This window comes from Rhinolophus ferrumequinum, chromosome 17, assembly GCF_004115265.2.
Source record: "Rhinolophus ferrumequinum isolate MPI-CBG mRhiFer1 chromosome 17, mRhiFer1_v1.p, whole genome shotgun sequence".
Lineage (NCBI taxonomy): Eukaryota > Metazoa > Chordata > Mammalia > Chiroptera > Rhinolophidae > Rhinolophus > Rhinolophus ferrumequinum.
The window spans coordinates 39259714-39279782 of NC_046300.1; the positions used below are offsets into that span (position 1 = coordinate 39259714).

At 49.1% G+C, this 20069-nt stretch overlaps 1 protein-coding gene across 1 annotated transcript in view; it reads left to right on the plus strand.

The window, feature by feature from the left end:
- The window catches only part of CLSTN2 (calsyntenin 2), a 569251-nt gene extending 549459 nt beyond the window's left edge, over positions 1 to 19792 (plus strand). The window contains exons 11-17 of the mRNA XM_033132678.1: positions 2828 to 2976; positions 5012 to 5229; positions 8513 to 8683; positions 9188 to 9333; positions 9463 to 9586; positions 10323 to 10507; positions 12395 to 19792. Of these exons, the coding sequence (XP_032988569.1) occupies positions 2828 to 2976; positions 5012 to 5229; positions 8513 to 8683; positions 9188 to 9333; positions 9463 to 9586; positions 10323 to 10507; positions 12395 to 12601 (1200 nt within the window). The 3' untranslated portion in view covers positions 12602 to 19792. The remainder of the gene's footprint in view (positions 1 to 2827; positions 2977 to 5011; positions 5230 to 8512; positions 8684 to 9187; positions 9334 to 9462; positions 9587 to 10322; positions 10508 to 12394) is intronic.
- The last annotated feature ends 277 nt before the right edge of the window (positions 19793 to 20069 follow it).

The following is a 20069-nucleotide window of genomic DNA, read 5'->3' on the forward strand; positions in this document are numbered from 1 at the left end:
AGACTAGGTTCTGAGAGTCAGGGACAAGAGTCGGAGCTCCTGTCCGCAGTGAGCTCGTGCTCCCTGCACTATACTACAATTATACTACAATTTCATGAGCACTATAGGAGCCCAGTGGGACTCGACATGAAGGAAGCTGGGGGGGTTGCCTCAAGGAGGAGGGAACAATGAAACATTCACGTGATATTTGAAAGAGACAAAGACTAAGCTGTCAGTTGGCTGAGGGCCACGATGCAAGGGACTTATGTGGGTCGATGTCGCCATAGTCCTCAGGAGACATCCTAAAAGGAGACTCCTTTTAGGGTCCAGGCACAGAACGAGGAACTCTTATAAAGGCGTCCAAGTCACATCAGGGTAAAGCGCAAATAGATAGATTTTTCCTGAAGCCCATGAAAACATACTCAGTCTCCTTCGTGGTAAGAGAAAAGCAAATTAAAACTACACTGAGATGGTATGTATCATCTATCGGATTGGCAAAAATCTCAAAGTCTGACAGCACACTCAATTGTTGAGGTTTTGAGAGCTGAGGCATTCTCCTACACTGTGAGAGGAAGTGTATATTGATATGCTCCCTAGCAATGGGAAGTTTGGCAACATTTGTCAAAATTTAAAATGCATATGCTCTTTGATCTAGAAATTGCACTTGTAGGGATTTACTCGACAGATATATTCATACTTATGAAATATTACGTATACAAGATTATTCATTGTGGCATTAGAAAAAGATCAGGAATAACCCAAATATTCATATTAGAGACTGGTTAAAATTATAATTTATTTAATATTAAATAATACCATAAAGGTGTACAAAAGAATAAGCAACCTTATTATGTACCGATACAGAAAGAGCTCCAAGATATGAGCTAAGTGAAGATAGCACAGTACAATCTAGTATGTGAAAAGGTTACCTTTAGTGTAAGAAAGGAGAATAGTGGGACTCTATATTCATTGATTATTCATGAATATAGATTCATGAGAATGCTTACATAGAATTGCCAGGATAAGCTCGGTTATGCTGCAGTAACAAATGACTTAGAAATTTCAGTGGCTTACACCACAACTTTCTTTTCACTGTTCGCATTGCATGTCCATTATAATTGGGCTGATTCATAGCACTCTCTCTGTAAGACCCAGGCTGATGGACCAGACCCTAAGGGAACTTTGCAGGTTTCATGGCAGAGGGAAAGCGATATGGCGAACCATGAACTGGCTGTTAAATCTTCCACGTGGTTGTCAACTAGCTAATACTTCTGCCCACATTTTGTTGGCCAGGAAAGTCACATGACCACTGCTGAGTGCGGCCGGGCAAAAACGTATAACCTGCAGGGAAGCGTACCACAAGTCACGTGATCAAGCCTGTTGACCATAGGACAGGCATGTGTAAGCCTCTCACTGGGAGGGGAAGCAACTAATTATGAAAAATAATGCAATTTGTCACTAAGAAGTTAATATAACAGCGACTACCCGTGGGATGGGATTGGAGAAACCAGTGGATAGAAGACAGGGATAAGATTGACACTTTCATTTAGCATATATACCGGGGGTGCCAGAAAATGTATACAAGTGGACACTTTGGTCAACGTTGCTCAAGCAGTAGTTCGCCGTCATCAGAAGTGTCTGGACGCTGACGGTGACCACTTTGAGCACCTCTGGTAACTGCAGAAGTCACACGTGACTTGTATTCATCTTTTGTTATGGGTATATATTGAGCATTACAAGTTTAATAGTTTTCCTTTCTTATAATGTGCATACCTGTTTAGGCTCTCTCTCTCTCTCTCTCTTTCTGTCTCTCTGTCTCTCTATATATATATATGATTTATTAGCTATTCAAAAAAATACATAATCATTGCCAAATAAATACATAAAAATGTAGCCATGTCCCTCTTTCCTGTGACATGGGCATTGGATACATAATCTGAATCCACAGATATGTTCCTGACATTTTATGAATAGCAGTTCCTCATAAATCTTGCTCAGAAGTGTGTCAAGATCAGTAACTCAGACCAGTACAAGAACTGTCCTCCACGTTCCATTCAAAGAAGAGTAACTGGGGGCAGAGGGTTCACAGGGAGAAGCATAAGTCTGTATCTAGTTCATCTAGTTTGAGGACCCAAGTGACTCAGTGAGAAGTTTCGCAGCCCCCGGCCTCACCACGTGTGGGATACCAGGGACTCAGAATGAAATGAATAGAAACAAACCTAGGGTATTTGGTAGTCATGTAACCAGTGAGTGAGTAAAACTCAGGGGAAACCAGAGTTCAGCACCCAGATAGCAAAACCAAGAATCAGATCTAAGAGAGAAGAAAAGCCATTAACTAAAAAATGAGCTTGAAGATTAGACGCTAAGATGGGGCACGGTCAGGAAGTGGAGCAGAGGCTGAAATGAGGAGTGGTTCAAGGTCAAGGACAAGAACAGCAGAAGGAACCAGAGCTCCAAGTTACTGGGCTGTCGGCTGAGGGGCGGACAGTCCAAGGGCTGCAAGTTTCTGGTTAGGACGCCATAGTGGCCCAGGACCTGGGCTGCTCCCACGGAGGGCTGGGCTGTAAGAGCCCTGGGACTGGAATTTCAGAATTCCATGCTGTGGCTCAGGCCGACATTACTGGGGGTTACAATCCCCAGGGATCTTACAGGGGAGGGTCCTGAAGCCCACCGGTGGTAGCAGGAGCTGCCTGAGGGGTTAAAGCTGTGCACACGGCTGCTGCACTCACAGGTACTTGGGAGATACCTGGGCCGGCCTCCGTGGCCTTTTCATGGAGATGGAAGGGCTCCACGGGACTGTATACATCGCTGGTCACTCTCTAATAGGACACCCACTTTTGTCTTCCAGTATCACTTCAACCCCTCGCAGTCCATCCTGGTGATGGAAGGTGATGACATCGGGAACATCAACCATGCCCTCCAGAAGGTCTCCTACATCAACTCCAGGCAGTTCCCGACCGCGGGTGTGCGGCGCCTGAAAGTCTCTTCCAAAGTCCAGTGAGTGGACGCCAGTCAGCCTGGGCCCAGCTGAGGTGGGGGGAGGGCCCCTGGGGAACATTCCTTTGCAAAAAGGATTCACCTCTCTTCAGCTCTTCCCAGTTTCTCTGCTATCCCTATGAGGACACCCCAGGAAATCTTCATTCTCCTTTTGTTTTCTTCTTCAAGAAAGTGTTCTGTTGTTTTACCAACTCAAATCCAACTTTCTCTGTTTTATCTGTATCTGATCTAATGCCTAGAAGGCACTGTTTCCTATAAATTCTCAGAGAGCTGTGTTGTTTTTTGTTTTGTTTTTTAAGGAGGGTGCAGCTCACAGTGGCCCATGGCGGGGGGGGGTCGAACCGGCAACCTTGGTGTTACTAGCACCACATTCTAACCAACGGAGCTAACTGGCCACACCTAGAGAGCTGGGTTGTAAGTGGTGTGATTTAAGGGTGCACAGTGCCTGGTACATAGTAGGTGCTTGACAAATGTGTATTCATTAAATTAACCAACCCAGCTCTGTAGAGCTCCTAAATACCGTGAGTATGCAAGAGAAAGAGAAGGCACAGTTCTTGTTGCCGGGGAGCAGAGTTTAATGAAGGAGGTGAGGCTATCACGGAAGCCTGTGGATAACTCCCTTCCTGGCCCATCAAATCATTTCTCAGCCACAGGCAGCTAGGAAGGGGACTCCAGAAAAACTCCTGGAAAGTGGAAGTTGAGTCACCTGGAGCCAGGAGGACCCAGAAAGACAGGAACAAGGGTGGGAAAGATGGGTCTGCTGACTGCCACGCTGCTGGCACCTGACAGGTGCCATGATAAAGCCCACAGGTGGGAATTGCATTCGATAGCTCTAGGGATGGGGAAGTGCTCCCCACTCCACACTAAAGACCCCCCTTGGAGGCCTGAGGTAAGGAGAAGTCACCTCCGGGTCAGCCCACAAGTAGTAAAGACCAGCTCTGGGCCTGGCTTCCACACACTGGCAAGAGGAGGGGTGTCCTCTGTAAATGGGAGAGGATGGTGTGGCGAAGGCCAGAAAAACTGGGAGCAGGAGCCCACCACCACTCCCACACTTCATCCACCTGGAGAGGAGGATGGCTTGGCTCAGCATGGGAGCCACCCAGCCTGTCCTTCCCTCAGGAACTCTCCCACGGGACGCAGGATGGGATGCCACCAGCTGGAACCCACCAGCATTCCCCGAGCATCCATCCGGACCCTGCAGTTCTCCACGGTAGCCTTGGCCTTGGCCTAGATAACTGGCAGAGAGGGCCAATGACACAGATGCCCCATGAGGTCTGATGAGAATGTCAAATCTGTCAACATTGACTGAGCTCCCACCATGATGCAGGCTCTTGGTTGGCTTCTTTTCTATACGTTGTCGCATTTAATCCCTACTACTGCTATAAGGTCATTCATCACTGTCATTCCCATTCTATAGATGAAGAAACTGAGGTTTGCAGGGGCACCTTGCCCAGGATCACCCTGCCCAGAAGTGGCAGAGCCAAGCCATGGGCACTTGCCTATCTAATTTCCCAGGATTTGCTCTTGTTGTCACACCATTTTACCTACCAGGTATTTTTGTGGCAGTGGATCAGAAAAAAGCATGATGAGCTCAGGATTCTGCCAGGTGTGCTGGTGTGATACCCTCAGAGAGAGCTAACACATGGGCAGAGGCAGGGGAGTGTAGCCCTGGGGTCTCACTTAGTAAGACGGCTGTAACCAACCAGTTAGACAACCATTTGCTTACCAAACCCTAATGCACAAAACAAGCAGTTGCTATCTAATTAACGTTGCCATTGATTACTTTGTTAAAGGATAATTAAAGGTTTAATGGTGACTTGTTGCTGGTATGGAAATTTCCCATTTCTCCCAGGAGCCAATCTTTTTAAGTCCCTTGATTGTTAGTCGTTTGGACCATAATGTGTCTTTAAACTTAAGTGTCTGCTGACATCCTGGGAGACTCTTAGGCAATCAGGACGCCTTGTCAAAGACCAGCAGTGGCTGTGTGTATCCTGGTCCTTGGCACACGATGGATGGCTTCATTGTGTCTCTCCAGGTGCTTCGGGGAAGATGTGTGTATCAGCATCCCGGACGTGGACGCCTACGTGATGGTGCTGCAGGCCATCGAGCCCCAGATCACCCTCCGTGGCACCGACCGCTTCTGGAGACCCGCTGCCCAGTTCGCAAGTGCCCGCGGAGTGATCCTCTTCCCCGACATCAAGATCGTGAGCACCTTCGCCAAAGCCGAGGCCCCAGGTGACTTGAAGACCACAGGTACAGGTACATCCTGGGTTGTGGACAGGGGGCCTTGAGTTCTCACAGCTACTGCCAGATCGTACGTCAGGATAACAGTATTGTTCCTCACAGCAAAGTGTTTTCAATAGCAAAGCACACAAACCTAGGAAAAACACAGACAAATAACAGGAGGGGAACGAAAGGCTCAGGTACCCCCATTTAAGGGCCATGGTGTGGGAGGAAAGGCATTTATGCTAAACGGTAGGTGACAAAAAGCAAGATGCAAACTACAGAGTATCTACACATAGACTGATCTCAATCATGTAAAGAAAAAAGCACATAGAGAAATGCCAAGAAGAAAACACGCCTAATGCTAACAGTGACATTCTCTGAGAAGCATAAGAGCCAATTTGTTTCTGCTCCCTTTCACTTTTCTACAACTGTGAAACGTTCTGCAGTGATTGTTATTATTTTGATAATCAGGAGGAAAGCTAAAGAAACACACAAAAATCATAACTGCATCCTAATATAGACACAGTAAAAGTCTTGTTCAGCAATATTACTGTAAGCTCTCCGGGAACCTTCCCGTTGTTCTTTCCAACGGTTTCATTATTGGGAGGGCTGTTCAGTGAAAGCAGAGTAATTTGAATTATCTGCCAGGAAGAAACACTTAGTTGCACGGAACGCTACAGTATATTCTGCTGGCTTGAGGAGAGGCGGGTTGGGAGGCAGGAAAAAGAAGAAAGGGAGGGAAGGAGGGTGTGAGACAGACCCGGGGCCCAGATCTATAGGGGAAATACCCATTTGAGAACTGTTGTGCTGCCTCGTCCAAGAGAATCCTTTCAACTCCCCCGCTCTCTCTCCAGCAGCAGCTGCTAATGATGTGCTGGCACCAGTGGGCCCGAGTCCCTGAAGGGCTGCTTCTCTAATGATCTTAATTACCCATGGACTTAACCCACCCTGGTTCCTAGTGAATGGGGGGCACCACGAAAAGCCCTTCTTAGCTCACAAAACTAGATGGTGCCTGACCACCTGTCTGGGCAGGGCAGTTTCCTAGTTGCACTCCAAGAGGCAAGGGCTGTGTGATCCTCCCTCTCCCCTTCATTTGTGGCTCAAATCAGACTGACAGGAAGTTGCCTCTGAGCTCAGCGGTTGCAGGCCTAGCTGAGAGCAGCTGGACTTGTTAGGCCTGATACCAGCACACGGGCAATGCAGGGGAAAGCAATTACCTGCGTCCCTATCTTACCTTCTGTTTATGAGAGAAGCGCGCAGGGCCAAGTGTCAGAGGCCATTTATTAGGACTTCTAAAATTCTACTCTTCTTGTGAGTAGAATCATTATTATAATGTGTGCCTTAAACAAGCAGGTGCATGGCATCTTCCACCGGGCCTCAGTAAGCCCTCCAGCACCGTCTTCTGTCCCCACGGACCCACTCTTTGTGCTATTTCAATACAAAGGACAGGAGAGTCATACCTCTCTCTCACACACGTCTGTATTAGTTCCCGTTCTTGCTCTTACTCTACCCTCTGCCTGGAAGGTTCCTCTCCCTCCCATCCTCATGATTGCTGGCAAACATCTCTACCTTCAATGCCTCCTCCAGAAGGCTTTCTCTACCACCACCATGCCCCTAGACTGGGTTAAGTCTCCTGCTCTATACACCACAAACCGCCAGTGCTGCCCTCCAATACACAACTTATGCTAGCCCCCAGGGGTGAGTGCCTGTTTGCTAAACCAGACCAGAAGTTCCATGAGGACTCAGCCATGGCCGATCATTTCGAAGTCTCTGAGCCCAGTGCAGGCCCTCTGCACAGTGGGAATCGAGGAAACTGCCCATGGAAGGTACTACCGGTAATGCAAGCACAAAGGAACAATGAGAAAATGGCAGAGACCACACACCCCCTACCTAACAGGAATAATCAGCCACATCCAGAGAGAGGAGCAAGGATGACCTAACCTGACCTGACAAGAAGCTGGCAAAAAAACAAACAAATAAAAAAAAACCCCAGAGACCATGAGGCCAATTGAAATAGATACACTATTATTGATAGACTTTGTTTTAAGCGTGTGTGCTTTCAGATTTTGCCAATGACACACGAAGCCATTGAGATTGGCAAGCATTTAAAAGTTAAGCATAGAAAATTATTCATAATAACGTAAGTCTAGTGAGAACAAAAAGTATTTTGGGTATCCCTAAAAAATTAAAATATAAAATAATTTTCTCATCTTCAGTGAATCCTTTTTAATTTCTGGTTTTGTAAATGTTTTATAATGCACAAAATATTAGTCTTCTTTATAAATAAATAAATATACTTATTTAAATAATTTTCCAATAAAAGCCTGTAAGATCAAAAGCATTTGAAGACGACTGGCCCAGAGGTTAAGATTTTACAATCTGTAGAATCAGAGGGTCGTTTCTGTCCCAGCTCCTTCCCCACTATTTACGTAACCCTAGGCAATCCACTTCATCCCTTGGGCCTTCCATTTCCCCATCAGTGAAATGGGATGACAGTAGTACCCCCTGTAATGTGTGTTAGCATTTTGTTTGCACAGTGCCTGGTACATAGCAATGACTCCATAAATGCCAATCTCTATTTTAAGGTGAGATTGTAAGTTAAGATTGTCTACCTGTCCAGCATTCAAATACTCAGACATGCTCTGGGGAAATTTAGGGCCCCTCAAAAATCAGGCAGGGACACCTAAACTGACTGACAGCCTGTCAATTAGACTAACCAATTTACTTATTTAATTATATTAAATAATTATTTAAATATATTAACAATGCAGCTCCATTGAGCCATGTGTAGTAATACTGCTCCATGCCAGTGTCCGGGTTGGATCCTGAGGACTCTGTCACAGAACAGACAATACTTCTGCCCCTGAGGACCTCAGAGTCGTGGAGAAAGCCACAAGAGCATGGTGGAGGGGCACTTATCTCTGGCCCCAAATGAGAGCTATTGTCTGTTGAGCACCTATTATGTGCCAGACACCATTTTAAATCCTCTCAAGACCCTCTTTACCATCTTTACGATCGTGAATTTGAGGGGTAGGTAGTTTCTCGACCACGATACAGCTTCTCAGTAGCCACGCCGGTATTCAGATTCACACCTTTTGACTACTGTGTTCAGACTCTTCACACGAATTCATACTGCCCCAGCTCAGGGGCAGCCTGGGCATCCATCCGGCAGTGGTGGTACTTAGGATGGCAGAACCTCTTCTCCTGACCCAGCCTTGACCTGGCGTAAGCACGAGGAGGAAGATGACGAGAAAGGGATGTTGTCTGGGCTGTCCTGAAGCCTCTGACCCATGTGCCTGTCTTCCCACAGCCCCCAAACCTGCTGTCTTAGAAGAGATGCTTCACAACTTAGATTTCTGTGACATTTTGGTGCTGGGAGGGGACTTGGACCCAAGACAGGAGTGCTTGGAGCTTAACCACAGCGAGCTCCACCAGCGACACCTGGACGCCACCAACTCCACTGCAGGCTACTCCATCTACGGTAAGGCCGCGCTCAGCCCCTTGGCCCAGTGGTCTCCCCTCACAGTGGCCTTATCCAGGGAGTCACGAGTGTGATGGCGCTTCATCACCAGTGGAGGTGGGGTCAGGTGGGGGCCCTTGACTTCAGAGCATAGACGTCTAGCACCTCCTCCTTTGGCGAAATACTCCAGCATCTAGAGGACCTGGACCACATCCCCCTCACTCCTGGGGACGTCTCCTGTAGAAACTAGGTGGATGACTTCTCTTATGTTTGCTCTCAGCAAATATTCCAGCAACATTTGGCACATTGAGGCCAAACATTCCGGTCAGAGCGCAATGTATGTGAAATCCTGTGGATCCGTTTAATTGGCTCCTTAGAACTTCTGCTTCAGCACATTGTCTGCCCCTAAACATCTCAAGCACTCAACCTGGCCAAACTCAGGAGACCCACAGACCCCAGCAGCTGCAGCCTGTCTCCCCGTCTCCTCGTCCGCCTTCTTATGACCGGTGTGGTCTCTTGGCACAGGTGTGGGCTCCATGAGCCGTTATGAGCAAGTGCTGCGTCACATCCGCTACCGCAACTGGCACCCGGCTTCCCTCGAGGCCCGGCGCTTCAGGATCAAGTGCTCAGAACTTAATGGGCGTTACACCAGCAATGGGTTCAACTTGGAGGTGAGTGAGTGCTGCGGCTGGAAAGGAAGCCCAGGTTCACCCATCCCTTCCCTTGTTTATTCAGACGGACCGCTGCCCCTGGCCCACCGGCCACTTCTGGTCAACAGCACCTGTCCCTCCTCTTCCCAGGTCAGCGTCCTCCATGAGGCCAGAGTGTCAGACAGGGAGCATGTCAACCACCTTATCGTGCAGCCTCCCTTCCTCCAGTCCGTCCACCACCCTGAGTCCCGGAGTAGCTTCCAGCACAGTTCAGGTAAGTCCCCTGGCACCAGGTGGTCATTGTGACTCACGACCATCCACGCACCAGACAGTTAGGGTGCAGCAGCCACAGGTGCCCAGCACTGTGGGAGGGACCCAACCATGGAGAAGCTGTGGGCCCTGGTGCGGAGCCTCAGTGCGGAGCCAGTCGGGTAAACAGACGATACATAATAGCACAGGTTAGTATAAAGGGCTGTGGTAAAATTTTGCAAATGCTTTTAGGCCCAACTCACAACCACATCCTGTATGAAGCTTTCCCTGAAGCCCTCATATCCGCTAACGTACACACACGTGTGCACCATATTGCCAAGTCCCCTACCGATACTTCTATTCCAGCACTTGCCATATTGTATTACTGTCTGCCAGGCACTGTCTCTGTTCCCACTGCACTCCACAGTGCCTGGCGCTCGGTGGGACCCTTCCTATAATGTGAGGGGAAAGGCAAGAGCTAGAAAAGAATTTGCATTTATTGAGTACCTACTATGTGCCTAGGTGGAAACTCAGAGCTGATTTCATTTGTTCCTCACAACTACCCATGAGATAAGAATTATGAAGTCCATCAAATAAATGATGAACGTGAAGCCCAGACAGACAGAGTAAGGTGCTGACCCAGAGTCCCACAGCTGGGAAGTGTGAGGGCCGATTTTAACCTGTGCATGGATGTTTTGTTCATGCTCCATCCCAAGCGTGAGCTGGTTCGCCCTGTCACGTGGATTCCTTCCTCGTTGCAGTGGTGCCAAGCATCGCCACAGTGGTCGTCGTCATCTCCGTGTGCATGCTGGTGTTTGTCGTGGCCATGGGCGTGTACCGGGTCCGGAGCACCCATCAGCACTTCCCCCGGGAGACGGAGGCTGCCAAGGAGGCCGAAATGGAGTGGGACGACTGTGCACTCACTATCACAGTCAACCCGATGGAGGTGACCGTCACACAGGGGCTGGCCGCTCAGGGGCGCTGCCTCCCCTGCACCCAGCTCCGTCTTTCCTCTGCCAGAAGCCCCGGCCCCCCGCCAGCCCGTCCCCACTGATCCCTCACTGCCCTGAGCCCCTCCAGCCCGCTCCACCCCAGTGGACCACACTCTCCCACCGAGAGCACTCACTGATTTAAAATGTGTGAACCGCTCTAACCGTACAGACAGAACCAGACGTTTCTTAAGGCAAGCAGCCACGTGGTGTCTGTCCCTTGCCACTCCCATCACATTTAGCTCAGCGCTAACACTTAGGGACTCGGTATTGAATTTTTGATTAATTAACAGTGTAAATTGGATGGCTTTGCTCCGTACTGCCTGCAGAGCTCACTTAAAGATTCAGAATAGGTTAAAACAAAAATACACTAACAATAGCTGCCGTGTATTGAGCACCCATTATGCCAGCCGGAGCCCAGGCTGCTCTACATGCCCCGCCTCATTTAATCTTCCAGCAACCTGTGCAGTGGGAGTCATTGTCCTCATTTACCCAGGTGGGAACCAACTCAGAGAGGACAGCAAAGTGCTCAGACTCACAGAGACGGCCATGGCAGTGCCCATATTCAAGCTCCAGGTTGCCTGATTCTAAAATTCAGATCTTTCCAGTGAGCCAGCAGCCCCCAGAATCCACCCATGAGTGTGCACGTCTCCTGCTCTGGCCATATGAGTATCCAGAGAAGCCGCTGGCATCGTGCCCTTTGGTCTGGGTGGAGATACAGCCAAGAGTAGGGAAGCAGGGCAAGATCAGAAGGGATCATTGAGAAATGAAAAGATTATCCCAGCCTTGTTCCCAGTCTCGCCCTCAGCTGCTCTCACACTCGGAATGCACAGGCAGCGTGCTTGTGTGCTCAGCACAGGCAGGGGGTGTACTGCTGAGCACAGCACTAGAGCGACTCAGCTTCTTCACTGTTGACGAGCTGAGCCTTGAGTGTGAGAAACAACCACCAATCGTGCAGCAGTCTGGGTACTGGGCAAAAGTGTGCCTACCAAGGGCTAACGTGGTGATGCCAGCAGTCGGTGAAGCCATGAGCAGGGAGAGCTGTTGGGGCTGGAGTGTTCTGGGAAGACTTCTCGGAGGAGGTTAGCTTATGGGAGGCCTGGAAGAATGGGTAGGATTTAAGGGAGGTAAAGGTAGAAGGGAAAATACTCCAGAGAGGTGATGTGGCCAAGCAAGGACACACAACTTTGATGGCTGGTTCCTCAACTAAACCATAAACCCAGAAACAAGAATTGGCTGGAATCACCAAAAACCGGGGCAAGCAGAGATAGGACTAGAAAACAGTGAGGCAGGCTTTGAGGACACAAGTCAGAACGTGCGGGGCAGACATGTAAACTGAGGAACACGAACTGTGTCCTTCCTAAAGGAATAGCTTTGAGGGGCAGAACACCTGAGTCTTGGCTTAGGTGACCTTTTGCTCCCAGAGACCTTAGATTTCCATCTGGAAAGGGGGTACAAGCTTAAATGCCATTCTCTCACTGAGAAGCAAACACTGAAGATTTGGACCGCTGATATTGACAGCCTCCAGCAATGCCAGAAAACAAACCTTGGCCTGAAAGACTCACTAAGGGATGTATGGGATCGGCTTAAATGTCCAGTGTCTAAAACACACGTCTTACCTTGAGTTCGTGTTTCGGAATTTGCTGTTCTTTCTTGGCTTTGTCCTTGGCCATCCGATTTGCCTTTCCCCAGGGGACCTCCCTTTCAGGCCCGAGGGTTTAGCATGAAAGGGAAGAAGTTCCAAGGGGCCCAAAATGTTTACTTAGTGGAGGGAGAAATATAAGCTCCAAAGTGGCCTCTGCTCAGCCCCTGACAAGCATTTCCCTTCTGTCCCTGCCGTCCAGAAACACGAAGCGTCAGGGCGTGGGGAAGATGAGACTGAGGAAGAGGAGGAGGAAGAGGAGGTAGAGGAAGACATAAGCTCCAGCAGCAGCGGCGCAGACGACAGCGACGAGGAGGAGATGGAAGAAGGGACGGGCAGGGGCAGACACGGGCAGAGTGGAGCCAGGCAAGCCCAGCTGGAGTGGGATGACTCCACCCTCCCCTACTAGCGCCCAGCTGTCTGGGCCCGCCCACCTGTCCCTTTTGTAAGCCCCCCCGATGTATGCCGAGTCTGTCACCATCACCTCTGATTTCTATGCCAGTGTGGGCAGGCCTTCCCCTCTCTCCTGGAACCTGCCTACACAGCCCGGGCACTCCTGTGTGCCAGTCCTGGGGTGGTTCCAAGAAGCCCAGTGTCATCCTCAATGGGTGGGCTTCGTCCTGCTCCTCCCCTGGGCCCTCCAGCATCCTGTCAGCCAGTCCACAGAGCTCTGCCTGTGCTCGTCTCTGCAGGGGAGAAGGGCAGCCTCTGTGTCACTCACCTCCCCCAGGGTCCGTGTTCCCCAGACCCTTGGTCTGCAGCTCACAGCGGGTACCTGACTCAGTCATCTCTGCACACAGACCCGCAGGTTCTCCTTACCTGACTCTCCAGGGGGCTTCATTCAGGCAGCTGGTCAGATGTCACATACCTGAGGTCTTGGTCCTTAACACTTTAACGAAAATCCTTGTCGAGGCAGAATTAAGTTCACAGGGAGAGGTTCACACATACACACTCGCCCCCGTTTGGAAAGTCTTTCCCTTTGAATTTTCTGAGGTCACATAAACTGATACAAAAAGTCTGAAACCGTGGCCACAGCTGGACCTGGTCACCACCCAAAGCTATCTGAGTCTGCCTGTCTGGGCAGCTGCTGAAACCACCATGACTGCCCTGCTCACCGAGCAGGAAGCATAGGATCCAGGAAACCTTCCACACAGGTACTGCCCCCAGGTGACAGCGGTGACAAGCCTGCAGCCAGGGATCAGAAGGAAGGGCTCATGAGGTGACATCACGGGCTTCATGGTGGGCTCACATCTGGGAGACGGGGGTGGCTGGGCTCTCCCAGGCCAGAGGGTGACCCGAGCTTGGCAAGGCTCTCACCACCTGGGCGTAGAGTCCGTCGTCCCGCATTTCAGACTGGTTTGCCTCTTAAGAAAATACATTCTTCTTGGATGTATTAGAACAAGCGGGAACTGCATCAAGTCTAAAATGAAAGTTTGGAAATGTAACTGCTAGGAATTCGCAGCATATATGCGATAATAACAGCTGCTGCTTTCTTATAAAAAGAGCAATGCTTTGGGTGGAGGGCAAACGTAACTGAAAACTTGATTTATTTATTTATTTTTTTTAATAAGGAAATCTTTTCCATCTCCTTCCTAACATGGACACCTCATGAGGAGAAGTGTTGCTATAGTAACTGGTCTGTGATCTTTTGTGGCCAAGAGAATAGCAGGCAAGAATTAGGGCCATTATAGGACTTCCTGTCTCGGGCTCTGTCCTCAGGATGTGTGATCTGTCCCTGTGCTGCCAACTGCCCTCAGCCCTGCCCATATTGGCTTGGCACAGGCACGGAGCTGGTCCCTAGTCACAGTGGCATTCAGGTTCAAAAGCTGGTTCAGAATCTGTTCCTTCTACTCCTTGTGTCATTGAAACAGTGCTTATGAAGGGAGACTGCTGTCAAGTCCTCTTGTCTGACCTTCACCCAGGGAGGACCCATGATGGGCCTTTGTGACCTTCTGATTCCAGAAAACTCCCGTATGCAGTTTTTTCCATCGCCTCAAGTGTTGTTTTGCACCTGTTTGCTCATTGGATCCTCGCAATAGTTCTGTGAGGTAGTTGGGACATCTATTCTCGGGCATATTTTCATTATGAGTAAACTGAGGTTCAGAGACTCAAGCGGGAACTGCTTGGGGCATTCAGAGATATACAAGATTAGACTCCCCAGTTTCCACTCCTGGTCCTGAGCCCACCATCCTGATTCTACTTAGGTTCACATTTACGCAGCTGACAGGCATTGCTGAGGACCTACTATGTGCTGTGAACTCGACCAGCAGCTGTAAGAAAAGGTTAAAGCTGAATAAGATAAGCACCTTCCCTCAGAGGACGAGATGGTGGCAGAGGAGAAACAAAGGGGCATAGAAATTACACAAGGGAGTGAGAAAAGTCACAGGAAGAAGAGAGGGGCATTCACAAACCCCACCAGTGCTCTCCTTTTCCCTTCTTAGGGAAAAACGCTGGCAGAAGTGTGAGGTTTTATAGTCATTGAATGGAAATAGACACTTCGGGGAATTCTCCCCACCAAATATCCTTTTATTACCAGGCTGTGCCTGCACATCTACAAGGAGAAAATCTGTAGGACTGCATTGTCCTCACTGTCCCTTTAGTTAAATAAAAAGAGATTCTAGGAGCTAACAGAATTCTCCCAAAATTATGGCAGTAAAATGAATACTTTTATGTTTAAAACCAATTCTTTCTGAATTGAACTTTGATTTAAAATATGTAAAGTAAGTCCAGCATTCATGCGAGCGCTTTTCCGTGCTCAGTCTTTCGGTTTGGCTGGGATTGGGAAAGTGTTTTTTATTCTCTGGCTATCTCCGATGGCTGCATCGCTTATTCATGGTTGAGTGAGCTGTTTGGGGCATGTAACACCTTTGTGTGTTTGGGGGTCGTGGCGGGGAGGGAGCAGGGGAAAGTGGCACTTGGCTGGGGCATCAGAATGGTGGAGCAGACTCATCGAGAAACAACAGGGTCAAGTCCGAGCCATTTCCATCCGCTCCTGCGGTGGGGGGTCGCACTGCATGCCAGTTCAGAGAGGAGACACTGGGAATGGTGCTGCTGGTCCAAGGGCATTTGTCGTGTTCCCAATACCCTACTCCTCCCCACGGTGAGAACAGAAGGGGAGGTTATGTAAAAGCAGCAGAAGCATCAGGGCTGATCCAGGTGAGTGGAGAGTAATGTCACTTGCCCTCCACCAAATATTCTAACCACAAGTGGAAAATGTCATTAATCAGCCCAGCATTTTCCAGGCTCCATATGCCGGTGTCTGGGAACTAGAACTCCCAGGTGACCCGGACACACCATGGCCTCTCATCCAGACGTCAGCAACGGCAGATGCAGATTTGAACCCGGGAAGAACAGCTGACCGGTTTGGCCAGAAGCCAGACCATTGCTTATCTCGCCAAGTGCATGATCAGATTCTGCTCTCTGAAGCTTGAAAATAGATCGACTGACACCTCTCAAGTAAGTCAGGTGATAGGGAGGAGGAGGAAGAGGAGGTTGAGATGGAAAAGGCCAGCGCAGAATGAGTTACACCAGTGGAGTCAAGCAATCAACAAGCTGGCCACCTGCTTTAAAGAATGCTAAAAGTATATTCTAGTAGGTTTAATCAAATGCTATACATCTGACCAAGGCCCAATCACAGAAATGTGATTTCAGTGGGATCTCTTTTCATGACTACTTTCTTGAACGTATTCAGTCATCTATGGAGCAGGGCTGAGGCCACACACCTGTGCATGTAGCAAGGGCTACACCTTGTGGATACGGACCCTCCGGGGAGAGGGCTTGTCAGGCAGGGACTCTAGTCCTTCTCCCTACGTAAGAACGCAGGATACATGAGGCCAAAAAGGAACACCCACGGAGCCATAGATAGGGGAGTCATACCACTATAGTCTCGCTGGCGGCTGGTTGGAGACACAGGAAGCAGGAGCCACACGATCCGCAACCTGCCGTCTGCTTCTCTGCCAAACAACCAACACTCCAACGTAGCCACAGTAGTTATATTAGTGGCTAATGTTTATAATTAGTGGCTTATGTTTAAAACCAATTCTTTCTGAATTGGACTTTGATTTAAGATATGTAAAGTAAGTCCAGCATTCATGAGCGCTTTTCCCTGCTCAGTCTTTCGGTTTGGTTGGGATTGGGAACCAGTAACAGCTGATGGCCAACCAGCCACAGCGCATGGCCATCTGATTACAGCTGATGGCCATTTACTACCCGAGCCAGCACCTTTCCACGTGAGGCCGAGAGCCTGGAAACTGCTCTCCTGGCTCTGTCCCCACAGGGCTCCTCCTGGTGGGGAGTAGCATTCTCCATTCCTATACATGTGGCAGGGCTCGGCAAACTTTATTGTAAAGAGCTAGATCGCAAATGTTTAGGGCTTTGCAAGCCATATGGTCTCTGTTGCAAACATTCAATTCTGCCCTTGTAGCATGAAACCAGCCACAGACAATACTTAAACAAATGAATATGGCTATGTTCAAAAAAAAAAAAAAGCTTTATTTATGAACACTAAAAAGAAACCAGCCCAGTTGAATTCATATTTTCACATCTCACGAAATTTTATTCCTCTTGATTTTTATTTTTAACTATTTAAAAATGGAAAACCCTTCCTGATCCCATGGGCCATGGAAAAAACTAGCAGCCAGCCAGATTTGGCCCTTGGGCCATAGTTTGCACACCCATACCCTATGTGCATGAAAAGCAGCCCTCTGTCTCCTGAGGGAAAGCAAATTGCTATCTTAGACTCTTCCTTAAACTACCCAGTGGTCTTTGCCTCCGAAATGAACAACCAGCAACACCCCGGTCTTTAATTAAGCTGTTTTAAAAGTCCATGTTCTGGGGGAAAATGAAAACAAAGAACACTTGTTCCTTGTTGAATTGACTCAAATGCAGGCAAGCATCCCTCAAGAGCTGCAGGCCCCAAGTCCCGGACCGACCTGAGTGCTCACCTCACAGAGCTAAGGAAGGGCTCACTCCCAGGCCCCAGGCCTTCTCTGCAAGACCCACCCAGAATGATTTCTAAGTAGGAGTGTTCATTATCTCAGAATGATTTTTCTATTCCAGCCCGGCTCATGCCATCGCTCTAAAAATGATCCTAAAGATTTGTGACTGTAATAATCAATAGCAACCTAATCAGGAGAAAGCCCGACCCAGCACACTTCAAAATTAGCAGTCTTCTTGGCTTTCTGATTCGATATTAACAAGAGGAAGAAAGGAAAGACTTTTTCTTAACCATCCCCTCATTTCAATGAACCCAATCGGTGTTACCAAAAAAGTGAGGGAGGGGGTGTCATTCTTTGGAAGAATTTACCAGTGCCAAGTAGGTATTTTTCAGGCAGGATAATTCTCAGGCCTTTGGAGGATGCCCAAAGCCTCCTGCAGTGTACTCCGGCGTGGTGCTGCTGATGGTACACGAGTCTCTATCTACATCAGACATTTATCGAGGCTGACAGGCCAAAGCCCTTGGCACAATTTAATTTTCATGTAACCGCTTTCTGTTGTCCAGCTGCAGACAAAGGAAATGAGCAATGAAAGTTTTGAAGTCTGCTCCAGCATCTTCATTTTCCTGTCTTTATTTGCCTTGCTTTGTAAATTTATTCTGTACCTGCTTTATAGATCTTGCTCTAGTTTTCCTTTTGGCACCAACTTGAAAGGAGAGTTGGCCTCACAAGGGCTATGGCCTTACAAAGCCAGACTTGACTATCCCAGGGAGACAAAAAGAGACAAAAGAAGTTACCTCCACCAGCACCCCAGAAACCTACCAGATAGTTCCTGTATGCCATCAGTGAACAGATGGGATTCTGCGTTTGCAGCTGTGTTCGATGTAATTCAGCAAATCCTTGCTGAGGGCCAGAGGTGTGCCAGGAACAGGGGAAGGGAGGATGAGTGAGGTGTGGTCCTGCCCATGAGGACCTCCTGGTCTGGCAAGGTGTTGGGGTGCTTCCTTTGCAGTGCTGGAGGCTGTCTGTGAGGAGTCAGAACTGCTGGGGACAGGAGTTTGGGGTTGACAGAGATGGGGTGACTTGCTTTGGCCGTTCTCCACCCTGACTCAGGTGGTAGGACACACATTGCTGAGCCAACCGAGGTGCTCTCTAGGGGAGCAGGCAATGCCTCTCTCCATGTTTCTTCTACCCCAGTCTGACTCAGTTCACTTGTGGATGAAAGCCAGACATCCCGTCTACTGGGCCAAAATAACGTGGCTGAGATTCAGTGAAACTAGGCCAAAGGAAGTTCTTAAGGATGAATGCACAGCAGGCAGGCAGACCTCGAAGTTGCAAAGGGCGACCTAGATAGAGGGCTGGCATGAGCCACCACCCAAAGCCACGAAACAGCCTGACGTGAGGGAGCACCGCAGAGGCCGCAGGTCAAAGCTGAAGAGGGAAAAGGGCCTGACTTCCGAGGGTTCACGCCTGACTGTGGTGCAGAGGTTCTCGAGGTGCATTCCTGGACCAGCAGCAGCAGCAGCACCTGACAATGAATGAGAAATGCAGATTCTCAGGCCCCACCCATAACCCACTGAACCAGGAACTCCAGGGATGGGGCCCAGATGGACAATAGAAAGTGGTTACATCTGTGTTTTAATGAGCTTTCTGATTCTGATGGCCACTAAGGTTTGAGAACCACTGATGTGGAGGATGAGGAGACTGACAAGCTGGCTTTGGGAGGAGACTATTAACAAGATAAAATCATCGACTTCTAGTGCACCGTGAGGAGAGCGGGCAAAGCAGAGAAGCCCACACACCCTCCAGGGCCCTCCGAGCTCCAGTCCGTACTCTAGGAAACAGTGGTTTCAGAGAACCCTGGTCCTAGTCCCAGTTCCACTCCTGCCCTTGGGCTTGAGTCACTTCCTGCCGGTCTGCCCCCTTTCACCCTGGAGAGGGACACAGCCCATTCCCCTCCAGATGAGAGATACATTCCTGGTCCTCTCAGCAGCCTCCTTGCCGAGCACTCCCCAAGGCCCTAGAGGACACCTCCATTTCTCCAGCCCAGCCTGGAAAAAGTCTTCTGATTAAATGTCCAACCAATCTTCTGAGACCACAAAGGTCGTATCGAGAATAACTCATCTCTAACAGATTATAACATGCTAACAAGAACAAAGAGGGCTTGCCAGTTGCTTGCGGGTGAGAGAGCTTGGGAAAACCAGACCCAAGAGGAGGTAAGATGCTTCTTCGTGCCACTTAGACCCAGAAGAGTTTTTTCTTTACTGCCTGGCCTCTCTTCGTGAATTCTCAAAAGAAACATTTCTTTCCCAAGACCTTAAGCCAATTGTATGTGTTTCCCTGCAGCTAGTCATTTATTGCTAATGCCTCCTATGGGACAAAAGGACAAGGAATGGGATGTCAGGCCGCTGATGGAGAGACCTTTGGTCGTTCTGGAAGCAGAGTGAGCTCTGCTCGCATTGCCAGGCCTGGATCTGTGCAGGCAGATAAAACAGGAAGACATTATGGACTGAGGGTGAGGAGCTCAGATCCAGCCAGGACACCAGGTGGACTGAGTGAGCAGTGAGAGAGAGGGCTTTCATTAGGAAGGTACAGGTGAGATATGCATGCTGTCTCCCTGACAGACCCTATATGCCATTTACATTTGTCAGAAATGCAAAGAGAACCATGTCTTGCGAGTTTCCCCCATTCTAAGGAGCAGAGAGGAGCTGGTGCCTCTGAACCACTGAGGTGACACGTCTCCAGAGTCAGGGTCCCACTCCATGAAAACTTTCAGCTGAATGAAATGGAACCACACTGGTCCTCACTTCCCATGCCCCTGGTGGGGTGCCTGACCAGCACCCTGGAAGACATGGTGTGTGCTCCCCAACTCTTTCTTTTTCTGCTGTCACAGGCCCCTTCCTCAGGGCAGGCAGAGTCACTTATCTGTCACAGCACTCTGGG